This window comes from Camelus ferus, chromosome 32 (genome assembly GCF_009834535.1).
Source record: "Camelus ferus isolate YT-003-E chromosome 32, BCGSAC_Cfer_1.0, whole genome shotgun sequence".
NCBI lineage: Eukaryota > Metazoa > Chordata > Mammalia > Artiodactyla > Camelidae > Camelus > Camelus ferus.
This window is the reverse complement of record NC_045727.1, coordinates 3592700-3613748: the sequence shown is the minus strand read 5'-3', so window position 1 is coordinate 3613748 and position 21049 is coordinate 3592700. Positions and strand designations below refer to the sequence as shown.

The 21049-nt window shown below is 48.6% G+C and overlaps 1 protein-coding gene across 24 annotated transcripts in view; it reads right to left on the bottom strand.

The window, feature by feature from the left end:
* Positions 1-18519, bottom strand: part of CCDC63 (coiled-coil domain containing 63) — a 76595-nt gene extending 58076 nt beyond the window's left edge. For 2 of the 24 annotated variants that reach the window (XM_032471812.1, XM_006178078.3), the window contains exons 1-4: positions 18249-18510; positions 11203-11294; positions 752-852; positions 187-353 (exon numbers count right to left, since the gene is read on the bottom strand). In XM_032471812.1, the coding sequence (XP_032327703.1) occupies positions 187-353; positions 752-760 (176 nt within the window). In that variant the 5' untranslated portion in view covers positions 761-852; positions 11203-11294; positions 18249-18510. The other 22 variants (XM_032471795.1, XM_032471794.1, XM_032471799.1 and 19 more) reach the window with 22 other exon arrangements.
* Positions 18520-21049: the final 2530 nt, after the last annotated feature.

The following is a 21049-nucleotide window of genomic DNA, read 5'->3' as shown; positions in this document are numbered from 1 at the left end:
CATGGGTGCCCTGTTCCCTCTGGAGTCCCTGAGACACCCTGGATTCTGAGAATAAGCCTCTTTTCCCCGCTGAAGCTATCCCAAGTGGGTCCCAGCCCCAGAGGCCACGTGAGAAGGCAAGCCCCGTAAACCCAAACCTGACATTTCCTCCAAGTTCACAAGTACAAAACTCTGGCCAACACTTACTGCTGGTTCATGATCTCCTGCTGAGAGCGGAAGTTAAAGGACTTCCGACTGTCCACCATCTTCCGGAACTGCTGCCTCAGCTTCTGAAGCTCCACCTCCGCCAGCTGCTCTTTGGTCTTCTCCGAAGGTTCCTGGGAATTTTCGGAGTCTTTTCTCCTGTGCTTCTTCTGGGTGAGATGGGGTGGGTATTAAGCACAAGTTAGGTGACTAGAAAAACTCACATTTCAGCTCAAGGGTGGAGGGCAGGACGGGGTACTAGGGGCAGGGATGAAGTTGGAAGACCACCCTTGGGTGATGATGTTAACTGCTTATGTGTTACATGGAAAACCCACCCTGGGTTGCCAGGGTGGAGAGGAAGCTGGGCCTCATTATTGCATACTGAAGAGGCAGCCTTGCTGTGTGACCTTGGATGAATCACTTAACATCTCTGAGTCTACAGTCTCTCGTCTATATAATGGATGCGCACAGATTGTTGTCAGGATGAGATGAGCTAATACATACAACGGATTGCATAATGCCTGACCCCACAGGAAGCCCTCTGTACACAGGAGCTCTTATTACCTACCATCGGCATCTTGAAGGGATTATGCTTTCCCTCTGCTCAGACACTGTACCCAGGGAGGGCAAAGCCAGCAAGTGTTCCTCTCTCTCTTTCTCTGTGATGCCCTGTCCACAGTGGTGAAAGGAAGAGAACTTGTGAGCCACCCCTGCTGGCGGTGCAGGACCCAGCAGCACCCTCTCCCTTCCCCACCCCCCAGAGACCTTCCTCCTCCCACAGCTTGGCACATGAGGAGGACACGGCAGATGGCTGCCCGGGTGTGAGAAGAGGGGTTTTTTTTTCAGCGATGTTTGCCTGAAACCTGTTCCTCTCACGATTTATTATTAGGAGTTGGGCAGATGGTTCTGGCGAGTGTCAGTTACCCTCTTGCTCCCTGTGTTCCCAAAGAAGAGGGGCAAAATGGCGTCAGGGCAGTGTATCCCCATGAGGTTACAGCGAAATTCGCCCTCCTGCAGCTGTGGGGGCACCCCCCCACACACACCTTTTTAAAGCAGGATCCAGTGATACTGAGAGGCACTGGGTATTCGGAGGAGGAACCAATGTTAACCCTGAGCCCTACAGGCCTGTAAGATCCACTGCACCCCGACTCCCAGACCCCTAAAACAGAAACCTCCAGCTTGGCCATGCGCTGAGGGGTCCTACAGTGCAGCGGTTTAAAGCGTGGCTGAGTCAGTCACCAGTTCTCAGCAAAAATCCCTCCTTGGCCACTTGTGAACTTTGGGCAAGTCATTTCCGTTCTCTCAGCCCTGCTTTCTTCATGTGGAAAATAGGAGAAATTCTGGAAGCCACCTCACGTGTTGTTCAGCTTATAAGGCACTAAGCCTGGCACAAGGTTAAGTGCTCAGTCAACAGTGGCTGTTATGATACGGTAGGATATGGGTTTTTTCACATGGTGAAGGTCCACTGTAAAAAATATTTATGTGGGCTTCTGGGGCACCCAGCACTCCTCTATCCCATGGTAACAATACGTGGAATTTCCCATGGGAAGCCACACACACCCCCCACTCCTGGTCATGTTTTGCAAACCTGGGGTGGCCCCAACCCCACCAGCTTCAGGACTGATACCATGGACGGGCCAGAGTGCAAGATCCTTGGACAGTCTACATAATCCCAGCCTCCTGGCCTGAGTGATACGTTCAGGAATGGGCACATGACCCCAGCTAGTCCAAGCAGAGTGAGCAGTGGGATTTAAGCTTGCACACTCAGGAAGAGAGAAACTCCGTTCCCTGTTGCACTTTAACCTAAGTGAATGAGGTCAAGAGTGGCTGGCAGCCGTCTTGCCTCTGCAGGGAGCCTGAGAATAAAGCTGTCATGGAGGAGAAAAGACAAAATGGAGAGAGATAGAAACTTGGGGGACATCATCTGAACCCCCTGGATAGAGCCAAGCCTGAAGATACCTCTGGGTCATGTCCAATTACATGAATCAACATATTCTCTTAAAGCAATCCGAGATGAGTTCTCGTGCCTGAAGTACCTAGATCTATTTAGCACACAAACTAATCCCCTACTGTGTGCTAAACTGAATTCAGTGATAAGTCACCTTCAAGGTGCTAGGAACCCTGCCCAGGGTAAAAGAGTGGGAAGAGCTGCAAAAGGAGATGATTTTCAATTTGGGTTTTGAAGGATTAATAGGAGTTTACCACGCAGAGAAGAAAAGTGGGGAAGGAATTTGTAGTGAGAGGACGGCCTGGGCAAAGGTTGGGAGGCAAGCGAATAAAAGGAGTGTTCAGAGACTGATGTGTGGTCTAGTGTAGGTGGCAGCAGCCACTGGAAGTAACTGCCAAAAAAGTTTGGAAAAGCTGGGATAATCCTTAAAAGCAGGGCTGAAAGGAGATCAGCCTATAAGAGATGAGTTAATTGCCTCCCATCAGCCACTTCTCCTATGAATAGTTGTTGCTAAGGTAGCTGACTGGCCAAGGGTTACACATCCCAGCTCCTCCTGAATCCAGGCAGGGCCATGAATTCTCACCAATGGGGTGCGAGCAGAAAAGTGAGTCACTTCCAGACCATGACTTTTTAAGAAGCGGATGTACATTTCCATCTTCTCTTCCCCCATGTGACATTTGTGGGAGGCAGAGCCATAAATGGGCAGAGACACAAGGCAGGTCCCCTAAATCACCTTGTGGAAGAAGTCACCTGCCAACAATGAATATCCTTATTCAACCGTTAGAGAAAAGAGAAATTGTTGTGTTAAGCCAATGAAATGTGGAGATATCTTTGTTACAGCTGCTAGCATGACTCTAAGAACACTCTAACTTCCTCCTTCCTAACAGGACTCTGACTTTATCCCTCCTCAATGTGCCCAGTCTGAGAAGATGAATTATGATTGGTTCCCACTAATCATAGTAACCCCATTTCCCTTTGTCAATGATTGGTCAAAAGATGAGCATGTGACCCAGATTTGGCCAATGAGATGTAAGAAGTCTATTCCTAGTCCTTTGTGACAAAAAAGAACTTGTCCATTTTCCCCTCTTTTGCTTTTAGACATTATTGTGAAGGCACGATGAGTGGTGCTGGAGCAACCATCCTGTGACTGCAAGGAGAAATATCAGTGTCACACTAAAGAGAACAAAGACAAAATATGGGGGGAAATTGAAGTCCTTACTGACACTGTTTGCCACTGCCCCATTCTTGGAACTGCCCACCTCTAGGCTCATTCAGTGAAATAGGGTCACTGTTGTTTAAGGCACCCTTTTCAAAGACTTTGTTCCTTGCAGCCTAGGGCATTCCTGTCTTACCTGATCTTGAAAATGATTCTCAAGCTGCTAGGTGATAGGACAGTAGTGGCTGAGAAAGTAAGAACCCTTGGCATTTCCCTGATATGTTCTAGAGGGTTTGGGAACTAACTGAATTTTGGTAAATCATATTTGAAGGAAAAAATCTAATGTTGAAAAATTCCCACAGGCAGGGAACTTGGGGTAAAGACAATGGTTCCATAGCTTGATTTTTTCTGGAAGAGCCTTCAAGGTAGGGGTAGGTGTTATAACAGGATTTATTAGACTGATAAGGTTTGGGCAAAGGATACTCACTTTGGGGCCTCTCTCAACTCTAGAATTTTGTGCAGCTCTAATTTCGTATGATCCAGGAGCTTTTCTATGTTCAAGGGCTCTTTTGATCCTAAGTGGATCCGTAATACACCTTTTTAGAAGCATGATTAAAGTATACTTGACATTCACTGACAATGTGATTTTATTTCTCTTATCCTCAGTCCCCTCATCTGTAGAATGCGGATACTCACCCCTACCCTCAGCATAAAATAACATATATAAAGCTCTGGCACATAACAGATGTTTGATGAATGTAGCTTGTCTGTGAACCAGCTTTTCAAGTATCAGTTTATCTTGCCCTTGAGTTAGTTGGCTGTGCTGATTTTCCCCAGGAGCTGGAAGCTCCATCAACTCCCACCCATTCCCTGATAGACACACACACACACACACACACACACACACACACACACACACACACACACGCAGAACCAGGCTCCGCTGGGACACTGGCTTTTCTCCAGTTCCAGATACCAACTCGGGCCTTTCCCTTTCTGTGCCCTCTGGGCTGGGCCCACTCTGTCCCCTGGGAACAGATCCATCCCCATTCTCACAGCTGGGCCTTCAAAGAGCCCTGCAGGAGTCCTGGTCCCTGGCACACCACCCTCTCATTCTGGGTTCTCAAACTTGAGGCCCACAGGGCAAATTCAACCTGCCTTCAGCTCTGTTTAGCAGGCAGTGTTTTAAAGTGTGAATATGGGTCATGCACTCAAACTCTCCTGGCTGCAGGCCCCATTCCTCCTCATGGCCTAGCTCCTCCTCCCCCCAGTTCCCACATTTCCTGTAACAGCCTGGAGCCAGCAGGAATTTGAGTATGCAGTTCTTGGGAGAAGTCTCAAAACTGCCAGCTTGTCTATGCATTGGAAAGTGCTGAAAAGTCCAGGGGTCCAGGCCAGGAAGCATCGGGAAAGTGTCTCTCGCTCCCTGTGCTTCAGTCTACCCACTACAGTCTGTAGTCCTGGGCACATGACAAGCTCTTAACACATACTATCTGACAGAGTGCAGTCTCCTCCCGGGCTATTATCTTTACCGTCTAATATGTAATTAGCTGGGGTGGAGGAGGCCAGCTCCTTCTCTGCTGCTGAATTTTAACATCTCGCTTTAAAAGAAAAGCCTGGCCCCTGAAGAGCTCTGCAGGATCCCTGGGACAGGTCACTGTAAGTGCCAGGTCTGAGAGAGGAGGATCCTGTGGGAAAACAAGAAAACAAAAAAACAACGAAGCCAGGGCTTCCTAACCTGATGGAATGTTAAACGTATGCCTAGAGCACTAACCAAGCAAGAGTGCAGAAACACATACACATTTTTATAAATTGGGGTCGTTTATGGGGTAAATGGAAGTTTGTTGGAGTTATTTTACGCGCTGTAATTTATTTATGTTTAATTGAAGGGGGCTAGGATATTTTCCAGCTTTAGGGTCCGCTAAACGTCCTAAGGGGCCAGGGGCAACCACCACGTCTTTGCATTTCCCAGCAGGGGGCGCTGTGGATCAGCAGGCGCGGCTGCACGGGCGGCGAAACTTACCAGGGGCGGCCTGCAGGGCCGCTCCCACCGCGTGTCCGACGGCGGCCGCGGCTGCGCGTCTGACGGCGCCGGCAGGACTGCTTGCTGCGCCGCTGCGCTGCGCCAACCCCCAGCCCCACGTCTGGGCGTTCTCGGACCCCTGGAACGGGCGCCTTTGTGACTCGCACAGACGGGGCATTCTCCCCTGGAAGGTGCTGGGAGGGTGCAGGACTCTTTAGTGAGGACTCGAGCAGCTGAGGGGTGTTGGGGGTGACACACCCCTCAGCGACACCCCTCCTACGCGACCCCCCTGCCAGACTAGCCAAACCCTCACGCCGCTAACTTCTTAACTCAATCAACGCTCTCCTTCCCTGACTCGGCCATTCACACCGCCATTCAGTCGCCATCCTGTCTCCTCTCTCATTCACTGGCATCTCCTCCCCACTGTCTTCTTACTCCCCCTCTCACACTCACGCGTACTTACAGCAACTGCTGGGCACACACTTTACACGCACTGACTAAGGAACCCAATTCCTCCTGCTCTGCAAAAAAGAGAAATAACTTGAGACAGCTACCCACCAGTGCAGGGGAATTTGTCCATCAATTTTCTTTAGGAGCACCCACCCCCACCCTCTGTGAGCATGACATGGGGCACCCCTCTCTGACCCAGGTCACCTGTCACTCCTGGCGTGAGCATTTTTCACCGACCTTACCAAGTTTGATCATTTAAAGATAAACATTTTTTATATATATATACAAAGGGCACTGAAACACAAGCTGACCATTTCCCCTGGGGCTAAACTCAAGAAGCAGCCACACAGCTGAAGGGAAATGACTAGGAGTACTGGTTTTCCAGGGTAATTTTGATGCCCATGATTTTCACCTTACCTCCATCCCCTTGAGTGAATTGTGCCTCAGCCTTACTAAGATCTCCATTCTCTCATCCCTAAACTCTTGGGACAAGATACGTTTTAGAACTTACTGTATTTTTTGGTTTCAGAAAGCTAATATGGTGCACAAGGAAGCATGTTGCCCCTGCTGGCAACCATGAGGGAAGTTAGTGTGATGGTATATTTTACATGTGGGATTTGGGCAACATGTCAAAACCAAACACATTTCTGCAAAGAAACATGATTATTAATGAAAAGTAGAATAAATAAAGATCATTAGCAGCCTCATGTCAAGCCTTGATGATTCACAAAAAGTGTTTTGGGACAAGTGTTACCATCCTTATTTTACAGATGAGGAAACAGGCTTGGAGAAACAGTGACTTTTGCAGTAAGTGGGGGAGCCAGGATTTGAACCCAGGATTTGGCTGTCTGTCTCTAGAGACCCATGCTTTACCGCAGTCCTGAGTAAAACCACAGCTCCAAACCTGAGAAGTTCTTCTGGAAGTTGATATGTACCAACTCTCTGATATTTAAAAGGCTGTTGTAGCCCTCAGCTCCATATATAGCCCAGTGACTCATACATTTCAAGTGTCAACCACTGAAAAATGATTAAGTTCAATTAGGTTCAGGACTTGTTAAAAATAGGCTTTCGTCAGAAGAATTTACTCTCTCTGCCTTTATGGGCACAGATCTCAGCAGCCCCCATGCAGGGAAGTGCAAGGCTTTCTAAATTAGAACATGCCAGAATCAATTCTGCTAAAGAGATCTTCAGCTTCATCAGCAAGGCTTGGAGCAGAGTGAGATGCCAGCTTGCCAAAACGATGAGCCAGTGGTGAGAAATGTTGGCAACAGCAGAGTCTACAGAATGGAGGAGGAAATTAGACTCAGGCTGCAGAGGGGCTGGGCAAAGGCATTTGGCCACAGACCAAGAAGCTGATTGTCCCAGTGTCTTCTTGACAATAAGGATCAGAAAGCCATCCAAAAAAACTCAAAATGATTTTTTTTTTTTTTTTTTTGCTCTCCAGCATCTGTTCCCCCTTCCCTCTTCCTAGCAGATTCCAACTTGTTCAGGTAACCATCCCTCTGCCATCCAGCCTAGCTCGCCAGAAGAAACTGATTTTCACACACATCTCCAAGACAGACCTCAGTTACCCTCAGCCCATCACAGTCTTCCCATCCTCCTTGCCAATGACTGGATCCAGAACCTAATTTTAAGCCAATCTGTGCGTAGCATTCTCATGGAGACTGCAACTGGTCCAGAAACAGGCACATAAACTGACAGTGGCCTAATCAGACAGAAAGGAAGGATTTAAAGTCCAGGGTTGGAGGGGAGATGCTTTTTTCTAGCTCCATGGATGGCAACAAGGAAGTATGTCACCTTGTTGTTGCTGGCAGCCCTCCTGTAACCATAAGGGAAGGCAGTGTGAGATCAAAGCCAACACATTATGGAAGGAAGAGCCTACAGAGAATTGTAGAACAGTATAGATGGAACTCTGATCATACCATACCTGAAATCCTCCATGGGGCTGCACTTCTTATTAAAGGAATTAATACATTTTCTTATTGTTTAAGCCAATCTGGATTACAATTTCTATGACTTGCCACCAAGAGCATGCTAAATTATATGACTATCATGCTTGTTGCAAGTAAGCTGGAGGCAGATCCCCATGAGGAACAAGAACCAAGAACCAGAAAACTGTCAGAAATTAAGGCAGCTCCTCTCTCTGGAATCACCTGGTCTCTCAACCTGGCCTCTTATTTTTAAAGACAAATTTCTCTTCCCCTCAGCTTGCTTCTTATGAATTCCCATTTTGAAGCCCAGAAAGTAATCGATGTCTTCTTAACCTCAGCTTCCTAGGAAAGAGAATCCAATTTGGCCAGTCTAGGTTTGATGTCCACTGTTGGGCCAGCGGGCCATTATCAGGTGGCACAATAGCACCTCCACAGGGACTTTGAACATAATTCTCAAAAAAAAAAAAAAGGGTGGGGCACAGTCATATAATGGAAAGAACACTGGACAAGGTGTTAGGATATCCAGGTTCCAGTCCTGGCTCTGCCTCTGATTTGCTGTGTGCTCTTAGGAAAGTCAGTTGACTTCTCTGAGCCTTAATTTCTTCAGGCTGCCAGGGCCAAATTGTGAGCTTTAAAGCTTGAAAGGATTGTAAAATATTTCATCCCACCTCTGGCATTGAAAATAAAAACAGTACTAATCCATAAGATAAGGGCCGGGCAGTCTGACAGGATTTTGCCATGATGCTTTTTTAAATGAAATAACAAATCATTTTGGAAAAACAATACTTTGGGGTGTCCCTACTTTACTGGTGCCCTCGGTACTGTCTTCTTTTGTCTGGGTAACTCGGTAGAGGCTACCTGCTCCAGCCCTGTTCCATCTCTTTCAGCCCTGATCTCTGTGTTGGTAGCACGTGGTGTTACCCAACCCTCCCTTCTGCAATGGCTGATTGGATGAGATTAGAACTCCTCACCCAGGTTAGACTAATCAGAGCTTCTTTCCCAGGCAACAGAATTTGGACACAAAATTCCCTGGGAAACAAAAGACTGTTAGGTGTTGGGTGCCAGAGCCAAGAAATTGTGTTAAGTCAGGGCTGGGCAGCCATTTTTCACCAAGTATATGGACTGCTCAAAGCCCTTCCCTCACGCCTTCCTTACTAATAAAATCCTGGGTTGTGTTCCAGAATTGAGTGGAGAACACTGAACCTCACAGAAACTGAGCCCAATCCGAGGTCTTAGGGTGGCCAATGAGATGAGAGGGGAAGTCCTCTGGGGGATTCAAGGACAGAGATGCTGGCTGAATGGTCAATGCACAGAGTCCCTGGTGTAAGCTGAAGTGCCTGGGCCCGGGGAGCCAGGGGATCTGAGTTCTAGTTCCTGTTGCACAGACGCAAACCCACCCAAGAATCCGTGGACTGCCTAACTGCCTGCAATGATCTTGGTATCTGCCTAAACCAGTGTCTGTCGTTTGCAATCAAAAACTGTCCTATACAAAAGAGCGAGCATTGCTGGTATTCAGAGTTTCGGATTCCTCCCTGATAGGATCCAGAAGTGCCCTTCTCCTGGCCTCCCTTCCCCTGAAGCCAGAGTCACCGATTAGAATCTCAGTGGCAGACTTCTGAGATAAGGAGTGACAAGGAATCTGTACATCCTTCAGAAAGGAATGCAGCCTCACACAGCAAGAGCTATAAATATGTTTATCCGCCTCAACCCAGGAAACCTAAATCTGGAGATTCAGCCTAAGAAAACAAGTCAATAGCAAAAAAAAAAAAAAAAGTCCATAGACACAGAGATGCCCACTGTAACATTACCTCTACAGGAGAATGAACCTGTGCTACTGGGAGTCAGAATCCAGGTTCTCTGGTGGAGGGGAGGGAGCAAAATTGGAGCAGGGAATCAGGGGGCTTCCAGGGTGCTGAGGAAGCTCCGTTTCTTGATCTAGTTACATGGATGAGCTCACTTGTGAAAATTCATCAAGCTGTGCACTGCTGACACATACACTGTACATATGTATACTGCACTGCAATAAAACAGTTCTCTACAAAGAAGAATAAGAGAAGGATTTTTAAAGTAAATTGTGGCAGATCTATGAATGGAACATTTTGGAGTACTGAAAAACAGTTATAAAAGAAAACCACATCTTTTGGGCATATGCATAGTATTACTCATTCTCCAGCCTCCCCTGTGTCTCCAGAAGTGGACAGTATGGCCCACATCACCCCTTGCCCTCTGGCTTCTGACTGGGTGTAGCCAATGAGAGGGACCAGCAGGAGACAGAAGGCAGGGGGAGAGGGAGGTGGGGCATTTCTTTCAAACTCTCCTGGCTTCGGCTTCCCGGCTCTGGCGGTGGCTGCGCACGTCCCCGGCCCCAGGCTCTGTCTGGACGCCTCTCCCCAGCTCCTGCCCTCGCGGGGCTTCAGGCACACCAGCTCCTTCCTCAGCCTCTTCTTGCCTTTACTGTGGTAATGGCTTCCCTCAGTGCTAATCTCTCTGCGTCACAGCCTCCCTTCTCTGATCCCCTGACCCTGCCCACACTCTGACAGCAGTCCCTTCTTTACAGTCCCGTGAGCCATCTGAACCGGATTCTGCTGTCTTCTGGGGCCCTGACTGTCGCAGCCCCTCCCCCACCTTCCCCTGTGACAATCAAGTGACCTTCCCAGATTCAGTGCTGCAGAGTCCGTGCCCTCTGGAAGGGATGGGAACCAGCCTGGGAGTGAAGCCAGCATTCATTTCAATTTGGCACCAGGAGCGGTGCCAAATGCTTCCATCTTTTTGAACAAGTGAATGGGGCCTCCCTCCCCCACAACGTCCCCACAAGCGCTGTCTCCCTCTCCCTGGCAGGGTCCCAACAGGCAAAGAACAGGTAGAGCGAGCTGAGCTGGGAGAGAGCTGAGAGGGAAGAGAAGACTCCTCCTGAGGTGTATGCACCTGCTGGGCCACTCTGGGCTGCTCTGAGGAACAACGGTCTCCTCTTCACGGGGAAACTGAGGCTGCAAGTGGCAGACGTTGCCATTTGCCTCCCCAATATCTACTCTCTCCTCCCCTCCTTTTCTTCCTTTTATTGGGGGTAACAGCTCCCCGTGAACTGGAGCTGGCCTTGTGACTTGCTTTGACCCACAGAATGCTGCAGAAGTGACGCTGTACCAGTTCCAGGGGTAGGACTGAAGAAGGCCTGGCAGCCTCCACTTTGGCCCTGGAAGTCAGCCACGGTGAAAGTCATTTGAATTCTCAGAGACCACCATGCTGTGAGGAAGCCCAGGCTGGCCATGTGAAGAGGCCACAAGGAAGGGCACCAAGGCCCTAAATGTGGGAATGACGCTTTCTTGGACCTTCCAGCCCAGCCCAGCTGCCAGCTGAAGGCAGTTCAGTGGATTGGTCCCAGCCAACGTCATGTGGGACAGAAAAGCCATCCAGCAGTACTCATGTCAACCACAGAAGCGTAAGAAACAATACCTTGTTTTAAGCCACTAAGTTTTGGCAGGCTTGGTAACACAGAAATAGATAACTGAAGTACCTTTCCTCTTGCTGGGATGCTGTCGTGCGGGCCTTTGATGCCGGGAGCTGAGTCAGCTTCCTGGGACTACGTGGAAAGACATCACCAACATGCTGAGCAGAAAAAAAGGCAAAAGACAGAAAAAGTCTGGGTCTTGGATGATACTGTTGAGTTGACAAACTGAAGCTGGAAGTTTCCTCCTCAAGACTTCTTGTTAGGTCAAGACTGAACAGAACATCTTATTTCTTAAGTCTCTATTAATCAGTTCTTTTGTTACTGGCTGCTGAACTCACTCTAACTGATACAATAGATTGGTTGCAAATATCCAGCAATATGGTACTTGCAGGGCACTGTGGTAAGCATGTCTTTTTATTCTGATGCGTTGTTTGACATCTTGGAGCCCTGCTGACATTGGGAGGACTGCCTCTCCCAAGGTCAGCTAATTCCTAGAGAGAGCAGACAGCTCATCTGGGAGTGAAACTTTTACCTGCAAACCAACCAATCCAAAGTCCACACCCCCAACCACCTCCTTTATCAAGCTCTTAGCTCCAGGCTGATGTCCCTCTGCCCTAATCACCCCAGGGCAAGGTACCAGACAACTGGGGAAGGAACTCACACCCCCAGAGCCTGGTGGAATTAATCAAATGAGCTAATTCTAAACCTCAGACTGCTTACCCTGCCTTGCCCGTTCCTTCCTGCAGAAACCATAGTACAGCCTCCTGCCCACCTCTCCCCCCACCCCCGCCTCCTAGCTGACCCTGGTGCATCCCCATATGTGGCCCTCCCCACAGTGAAATAATAGAAGTGTATATTGGTCTCCAGTCCCCCCCACCCACCCCAGTTCCTAGCACAGAGTTCCTAAAACCCTTGGAATTTCCTAAGTGATAAGAGCACTGGGAGCATCTTCTGTCCTAACGTTTGATCTCCAATCCCAGTTCCTGACACAGAGTTCCTAAATCCTTTGGAATTTCCTGGATGATAGGACTCTTTTGCTCTAATGAGGTGACTCATGGTAGGCTCTTGGATGGGGTCTGGTCACCAGAAAAACCCTAAGCCATGATCAGAAGCTTGGAATTTTCAGCCTCACCTCCCATTCTCCGGAGGGAGTGGGGCTGAAGATGGCCTTAACGATCAGTCATGCCTCTGTGAGGAAGCCTCCATAAAAATCCCCCAAAGTATGGGTTCTGAAGAGCTTCCTGGTTGAATACATGGAGGTGAGGGAGGGTGACCCACTCAGAGAGGGCGCGGAGTGCTGTGCCCCTCCCCTCACACCTTGCTCTCTGCGTCTCCTCCATCTGGATGTTCCTGAGTCAGATCCTTTATTATATAATAAACTGGTAAATGTAAGTCAGTGTTTCTCTGAGTTTTGTGAGCTGTTCTAGCAAATAATCGAATCCAAGGGGGAGGCAGCCATGGGAATCTCTGATTTATAGCCAAGTTGGAGAGAAGCTGTAGGTAACCTGGGGACCTATGACTCAGCGATTGGCATCTGAAGCGGGGGTGGGGGGGGGAGCAGTCTCATGGGACTGAATGCTTAACCTGTGGTATGTGGGGCTGATTCCAGGAAGAGAGAATCAGAATTAAGTTACATTGTAGGACACCCAGCTGGCATCAGAGAGGATTGCTTGGTATGGGAAAACCCCCACACGACTGGTGATATTGTGACAGTGTGAGAGTAAAGGAGGAACACAGGAGAAGTGAGTCTTCCCTGAACACTCCTGTCTGTGGTGCCACCTGTTTCTGGGGATCTGAGAGTAGAAACGTCTCGCTTCATGGCAGTCAGTTCCGGGTCTGTGTGTCTCACCACATCTGGCTGAAACAAGTCCCAGGTACCCTTGAAACAGTCACCTAGTCTGGTGCCTGGTGCCTGGTGCCTGGGGTGCCTGAGGGCATCAGCCAACCAGTCATCACTAATATTGTGCAGAAGACACAAAAGACACAGCTCAGACCTCTAAGGGCTTATATTCTAACTGGGGGATCCCCATATCTGCTGGGACAAGACTCAAGTGGCTACTGTCCCAAGCACAGACCAGGGTCCCCTGAATGTTGAGTCGGGGCAGAGCCCTGGGAGAGCTCAGGCTCCCAGGCTCCCAAATCCTGGGCACCACCTCCCTTCCTTGGACCGTTCTGAGCCAGACTAGGGCTGAGCAAGGGGCAGTTTGAGGCTGCTGGAAGGTGAAAAGAGTTGGACTGGCCAGACTGGAGTGGGCTCCCGAGGGCAGATCCTCGGAGAGTTTTCTGGACTGCTGAGCCCCAGATCTGGGCTGCCCTTCAGAGAAGCTGCAACCTTGAGTGGGAGGCGGGGTTTGTCAGTTAAAGGGGCTGAGCCTGTTTAAATACCTGCTTTTCCTTGTCTCCCCTCCCTCAGGTTTCTGGAATGGGAGCAAGAAGGGACACCCCACAGATTATAGAGGTGAAGAATTTGGGCTTCAGTCTGACACACTCGGGTGCAAATCTCAGCTTCACCTCTCACAGCTCTGTACCCTGAGGCAAGTCACGTCCCCTTTCTGAGCCTCAGTTTCTCTTCTGAGAAACAGGGGTAATAACTACCTACCTCGTGGACTATCTGCAAATCAGCGCGTAGACTAGCACATGTAAATGTGTAATAACTTTCTGGTTATTATTTAGGAAAATCTAATTAGGGACCTGATTAGGATTTGACTGTCAGGAGGGAGAGCTGAGTTTCATTTCTGCGTCTTTCCAAGGACTCACTAGAAGATAGTACTATTGGTCATAAATATTCACTGCTCATCCCATGTTGAACTCAGATGTGGTCACATGACTACCGTGGCCAATGAAATGTGGACAGAAGAGATGTATCATTTCCGGGCAGAAGCTTTAAGAGCTAGTCTGTGGTCCACCAGGCTCTCTCCCCTGTGCCACAATGCCTGGCAATTTCCAGGTAGGCTGCTCCCTCCCTTGGGTCTCAGAATGAGCTCAGCTCCATCGTGGACATGGAGTGTATGGGTCAGGTTGGCTGACATGAAAACAGAAACCACAGCAGTCATTTTAACAGAACTAGAATGGATGTTGGAGGGCTGAAAAGCGAAGGAGAGAAACGAGACAACTCAGAGACGCTCAGGAAGCAGCAACTGTCCCCAGGGCCGGTGGACAAAGGATGAAGGTTGGAGTGTCAGAACCCAGATCCTTGGAGAAGAAGGGCCTTGGAGCTGGGACTCCAACCTCTGAGTGGGGAGTGCTCAGCACTTGTGGGGACACAAGGAGGCTGGTTCCAGGGGTGTGTGTAAAAAGCCCAGAGACTGGCACCAGTGTCTACTGCCAGGATGCAGAAGTGTTGCTTGGGTGACCTTCACCTGAACAGAAAACAAAAGGAAGGAAGAATTAAGACCTTTCTCTTTCCTCCAGCCTGCCCCCTATTGGCAGAGGCTAACAGGAGCAGCTGACAAAGGAGGCATGTGGCTGGCAGGGTCCCAGCCCCAGCATCACAGAGCAGAGTACAGAAGGGTAGCTTTGGAGCTGGGAGACAGCAGCTTATTAACTAGCACATGGAGTGAGAGTAAGAAATAAACATTTGTTTTAAGCTGTTGAGGTACTGGGACTATTTGTTACTTAGCATAGCCTAGTCCATCCTGACTATCCTGCAGCTTAGCCCCAAGCCTGAATCCTAAGTCCCTTCCAAATACAATGTGGGTCTTTCCTTCTTACTTCTTTACCTCCTTACCTGTCTTGTATCAAATGTCTTCCCTTTCTAAGAGGTTCTAGAAGCCTCTAAACCCCTAAACATTAATCCCCTTAGAGAGGCAGAACTCCTAGTCCTTGGCAAAAGGAAGAAAGAGAGGTGAAGAAACTTGTTCAAGGTCACACAGTGCATTACCTGTACAACTCAGATTTGACCTCAGGATTCCTTACTCCCAAACCTGGTTGGTTGCCTTGGGGAAATTGCTGTTAAAAACAATAACAATAATAACAGATACCCAGACCCCAAGCCAGGAGATTCAGGAAGTCTGAGGATGTCTGTTTAACAACAGTGATAATGTGAAAACATCTATCGAGCACTTTCTTCACACCAGGCACGGTTTTAAGTACCTTACGTACATGACTTCATTTAATCCTCATAACAAACCTATGAAGTCTGTGTTATTCTTTGCCCATTCTACAGATGAAGAAACAGAGGCACTTCTCTACAACAAATGGGAAATTCAAGGTTGGGGAGTATCCGATTCTTTCAGGAATTGCAAATTATTTGGCCCACAGTGGCCAACAGTTAAAAATCAGGAACATTCATGCAAAAGGAAATAGAGTACAGTGCTTAAGAGCAGAATGCTGGAGCCAGACTGACCAGGTTTGAAACCAGGGTGATCAACAGTCCTCGTCCTCCCAGACTGAAGAGTTTCCTGGGGCATGAGACTTCCAGTGCTAAAACTAGAACGCTTGGTCACCCTATATTCCAGTTCTACTACTCACTAGTGTGTAACTCTAGGGCAAGTCATGTGACCCTCATACCTCAGTTTCCTCATCTGTAAAATGGGATAATAAGCCTCTACCTCACAACATTTACTCAGTACTTAAGGTGTTTCTAAATTGCCTAAGTGTTTGCTATTAATATGGTTATTGTTGGGGAGGGTACAGCGCAGTGGTAGAGTGTGTGCTTAGCATGCATGAGGTCCTGGGTTCAATCCCAAGTATCTCTATTTTAAAAAAAAAAAAGAAGAAAATATGATTATTAAAACTTGGATTTCCAAATTTACTTCCTTTGAAAGATTGGAAGACCTGACAATGAAGGACTTATATTCTTATTTATGTAGCAAACATTTATATATAGTGCTTTTTACTACATACCAGGAACTGTTTTAGGCATTTGCAAACATTTATTCATTCAGAACATCTCTATAAAGTGGGTTTTATTATTGTCCAGTTTTACAGATGAGGAAACTGAGGCACGGGGAGAGGAAGTGACTTGCTCAACATTACACAACAAGTAAGAGGCAGAGCTAGGATCCAAATCCAGCCTGTCTGGCTCTATTCAGCAACCATCAACTGGCACTGGATCTTAACTGGCCCCTTGGGAAGGGCATGAACTCCCTGAATTTTCTTTCTCCTTGATTTTTATCTCCATTACTCCCAGACCCCTTTGAGCTCCATGTTTTCTGTCCCCCACATCCCAGGGGGTCTCAACCGCAATGGTAGCTTTTCTAAATGATTCCAGGGAATGAGTCTGAGGTCACTAAGACCAGCTTTCATTTTCTGGGTCCCAGGCTTTCTCGAAAATCGTCCTCTCCTCCAAGAGATTTAGATTAATCCCCTAATCCAGTGGCTCAGGATCAGGCGGACAGTCAGGTCACCTGCTTCAGCCTAGCCAGACTGGATTACCGCCGTGACCCCAAAATTCACTCATGCACACCTGCTCCTGAGACGTTTGCTGATTAATAACAGCAGGGACTTTGTGGATGGCATGTCTTTCACCTCCTGGGAGCCTCTCTGGCTTGAACATGGAGGCTGTCTGATGTCGAGCTGTACATAAATATGCATCTCTGCACCCTTGGTCCCCATCCCCTCAGCTACCCACCCTGAATCTGCATCATCTGAGAGTTTCACCAGACTCCACAGAATTTAATGTCCCAGAAAATAAAAGCTGATAGAGTCAATGGTCATCCAATTAAAGAATTTGAGAGCTGCCAGAATGTTCAGAAATCATCCGGGTCAGGGTCATGTAATGAATGTCTGTCGAGTTTTCCTGCCCTCTTGTGCTAAGAGCATCCCAGTTTCCCCTTTGACGTTTATCCCTTGACCTTTCCCAGTCTGTGAGGTTTGCAGGGGGTACCCCCATGCTGCCTGGATGTAGGTGGCCTGGCCAATGGGAGCTGTATTCCTCTCCCTATAGCCTGGCTCTGTCTCAAGGCTACAGCTTTCTCCAGGTTCCAAAGCAGCCTTTCCCCTCACTCCTTCAGGCCCAGAGCTCCCTGCTCCTGCCAGTCCTAGGAGCGTCATCACCCGCTGCTTGTTCCCTTTTCCCAGCCCACAGCTGTGTTACAAGCCCTTCACTAATGCTCATCAGTTACCCCCACGTCCCCTGTGGGACCCTATTCAATTGACATCCCTGCAGATGGATTCACCAGCAGCCCTTTTGAGAGCTGAGCACCCCTCTAAACCCCTCAAATCTGTTTCCTCAGCCGCCTTCACCTCTTTGCCCCAGGCCCAAGGACTCACCTGCTTCCCTCTCATTGAAAATCCTACTGCCACGCTCTTTCTTTTAGGGTCACCCTCCTCACACTTAGTTTCAGAGTGGGTTTCAATCTCCCCGCAACCCTCACCCTTACGGCTCTGGGTAACTTTCACCATGAACGAGGCACTGTGCTCCGGATTTTCACACGCATGAAAATGAACTCATTTGCTACCTATCCCTGCAGAAAAATCCACATAGGGAAGTTACACAGCTTAAGCACTCTCCCAAAGTTCAAACCGTTTTTCCAGGCTTGGCAAATCGGTGGAAGGCAGGAGGTCATGGTGGTTACAGGCTTGGACTGTGGAGTCAGACAGACCTGAGCTCAAACCCTACCTCTGCCGTGTGCTAGCTGTGTGACTTGGGCAAATGACTCAACCTCTCTGGGCCTTGTTTCTTCATCCAGGCACACGGGACGTCACACACCGCCAGGAGGTAACCATTCACGCCGGCGCCCCTGGGGGCGCCATTTTCACAGGCTACGGAGTGGACGCCACCCCCGGCTTCCGGCAAGGACAACGCGGCCTCCAAGGGCTGCTGAGTCTGCGTTCACTGCGGCAGCGGCAAGCAGTCGGCAGTCAACCCAATAACCCTCCTCCGTTTCACAGGTCAGGGAACGGAGGTTCCGAGAGGTTGAATGGTCTGTCCCGAGTCACGCATTAAACGAGTGACTGAGTCAGGATTTGACTTCAGAGCGTCTTTTCTCCCAGAGCCCGCGCGCTCCGCATCCGCCGGCGCGTCTCGCCGGAGACCTCCCGCCGCGAGAGCCGCTACCCCGCGCGCCTCCGCAGCCACAGTCCGCCCCGTCTCCCTCGGGCACCCCTGCCGCCTCCAGGGAGCTTTCCCTGCGGTGCCAATGGTTGCCTCCCCTCTCTCCTTCCCTCACCGCGGCGTAGCTCCATGCAGACGCTCGCTTTGTTCTTAGTCGTCCCCGTCTGGCCACCTCAAAGGCCATTCCAAACGCCAGCTCGGGCGTCTCCAACTCTAGGCGCGGCAAACACTTGGTTCTTCGCGGGGAATCCTCTGGCAGACATTCCTAATCAATCCCGGCACACTTTCCCACAGACCGGGCTGCCGCAGTCCAGGCAGGCAGCCATTACTAATTGATTCAAGCCATCTGTCAAGAAAGAAAAAACAAACCGCATTTGCTATTCCTTCCAGAGATTATAATCTCCTTGAGAGCAGAAGTAGCGTTTTAATCTGCTCTGCTCACTTCCTGTCCCAAAATAGCAATAGGTTTTCATGTATTAAGAACTCAGGAAAGTTTTGTGGTTAAAAAATTTGGCTTTCTTTTCTACTAGTATGTGACTTTGGATGAGCCCTTCATCTAACATCAAACGGAAATGGAAGCTCAGAAAAACGAAGGGACTTGCCCAAGGTCACAGAGCTGGTAAGAAAGGCAACACACAGTTATGTCAAACAGAGACAACAACATCTTCGCTATATGTTATTAGAGACGTGGATCTACATGAAATTCTTAGCACACTGCTTGGCACCTGATATGAACTCAATAACGCCAGACTTCTTTTGTACCAAAGGGACTGGCTCTGTTCCCTGGCCCCAGCCTTACATAAAACTGTTCTCTGGGGCTCTCTGGCCAGAATCCTTCCTTGACAGGAGAACATAGAAGGCCCCAGAAACCCTTGGCTTAATCAACTTGTGAGAATGCACCCTCTGGAATACTGGGACAGAGTAATTGAGTACTTTCTGGAACCCTAGGCTGGATTCAGGAGCATGAGTTCATACTTCTGCCCAGTTTGCTCAGCAGAGAAGCCAAAATAAAAATACTGATCCCAAAATGTCCCTCTGTCTTCCCAGCTCCCTCCCCATGGCCCACAGCAAGCTGGTGGATAGTAAGGATCTTCCCAGCCTGTTGTGCAACCCTGGGCTGTCACACCACGGAAGCTGAGGGAAGGCAGGGACCCAGGAGGCTGGGCCTGGCTCTGAAACAGACAACTTCTTGTGGGACATAGCTAGACACGGAAGGCACGACCACTGATGGAGTCTTTCTTACCTTCCCTGTCTTTCTTTTCTTGTTTTTGTTTTTGGCAGAGGAAGTAATTAGGTTTACTTATTTTTAGAGGAGGTACTGGGGATTGAACCCAGGACCTCGTATATGCCAAACATGCATTCTGGCACTTGAGCTATATCCTCCCCTCTTTCTTTTTTTTTTCTTCCTTCCTTCCTTCCTTCCTTCCTTTCTTTTTCTTTCTTTCTTTCTTTCTTCTTTCTTTCTTTCTTTCTTTCTTTCTTTCTTTCTTTCTTTCTTTCTTTCTTTTTCTTTCTTTCTCTTTCTTTCTTTCTTTTCTTTCTTTCTTTCTTTCTCTTTCTTTCTTTCTTCCTTTCTTCCTTTCCTTCCTTTTCTTTCTTCCTTCTTTCTTTTTCTTCCTAACCTGCTTATAACCTACTGATGGAAACAAATTCTGGAGCCATGGGACCAAATCCTGGCTCCACCAGTTACTAGTTCTGTGATCTTGGACAAGTTGCTCAAATTCTCTGTGCCTCAGTTTCCTCATTTATAAAATGGGGATAATAATAGTACTGACCCTCACAGTACAGTCTCATAGTCCTTGGCCTCATGGAACCTACAGTCTGGGAGGGGAGAGCAACATTAAATAAATAATTATACAATTAATTGATAATTATTCTTGCCAAAGGGCAGGGTAATCAGGGAATGTTTCCCATGCAATTGTGGCCTATCTATTATTGTCTCTTCCACTAGCTTGTAAACTTCAAGAAGGCTGGGGTCATGTATATTTTATTTACTAATGTTTATCTAGCATTGGGAGTCACTCAGTAACTATATTTGGCTCAATGGATGAATGAATAAAGTGACTTTCCACTGGAGACCAAAAGGATGAGTAGGAGTAAACCAAGTGAAGAGAGTGGATGGAAGAGTATCCTAGGCAGAGGGAACAGCATATGCAAAGGCCCTGTGACTGGAAAGGGGTTGGAATGTTTGAGGAAATGAAGCACGGATGGTATGTCTGGAAAAAGCGGAGTGACAAGGAGTGTGTGGCAGGCTGCCCAGGGCCTTGGGAGCGCCATAGTGGATTTTCTCCACCAAGTGCCCAGCCAGGGATATAATAGGGGCTGAGCTAGGGTGTCAGAGAGGCCTGAGTTCAAATACCAGCTTCTACATTTTCTGGCTGCATGACAAACCAATTAACCTCCATGAGCCCTAGATCTTCTTGCAAAAGGGACATAATAATTGTAACCTATTGCATGGGGGCTAGGGAGGCTTATAGACTGTACAGCACTGAACGCAGTGCCTGGCAGACAGGTAGGGCTCAAGAAATGTAGCTGTAGTCAGAATATTAACATCATTATGATTGACCCAGGTCTCTTTCATTGTCCCTGCAGCTGATTCTTCCACATAAAGAGGGTCCCCATTTCCAGGCCCTCCCAAGGACATAGTTGTCCCTGCTTTCCTGATGTCCTGTTCCCACAGACCCTCCTGGGGCTGTTCTCCTTGAAGTTCCTGCAGCCAAGACTGAGGAAATAATTCCCTTGGCTCAGGGCAGAATCTGCATCCATGTTGCTAGGCAACCAATCCCTATCCAGATGCCAGCTGCAGCCTGGACAGAGGGATGAACGTCAGCACTCTCAGGAGGGCCTCCTGGGGCGCTGCCAGGACCACAGGCTGCAACCAGAGCTGTGTCAGGAGAAAGCCAAGACAGATGGCTC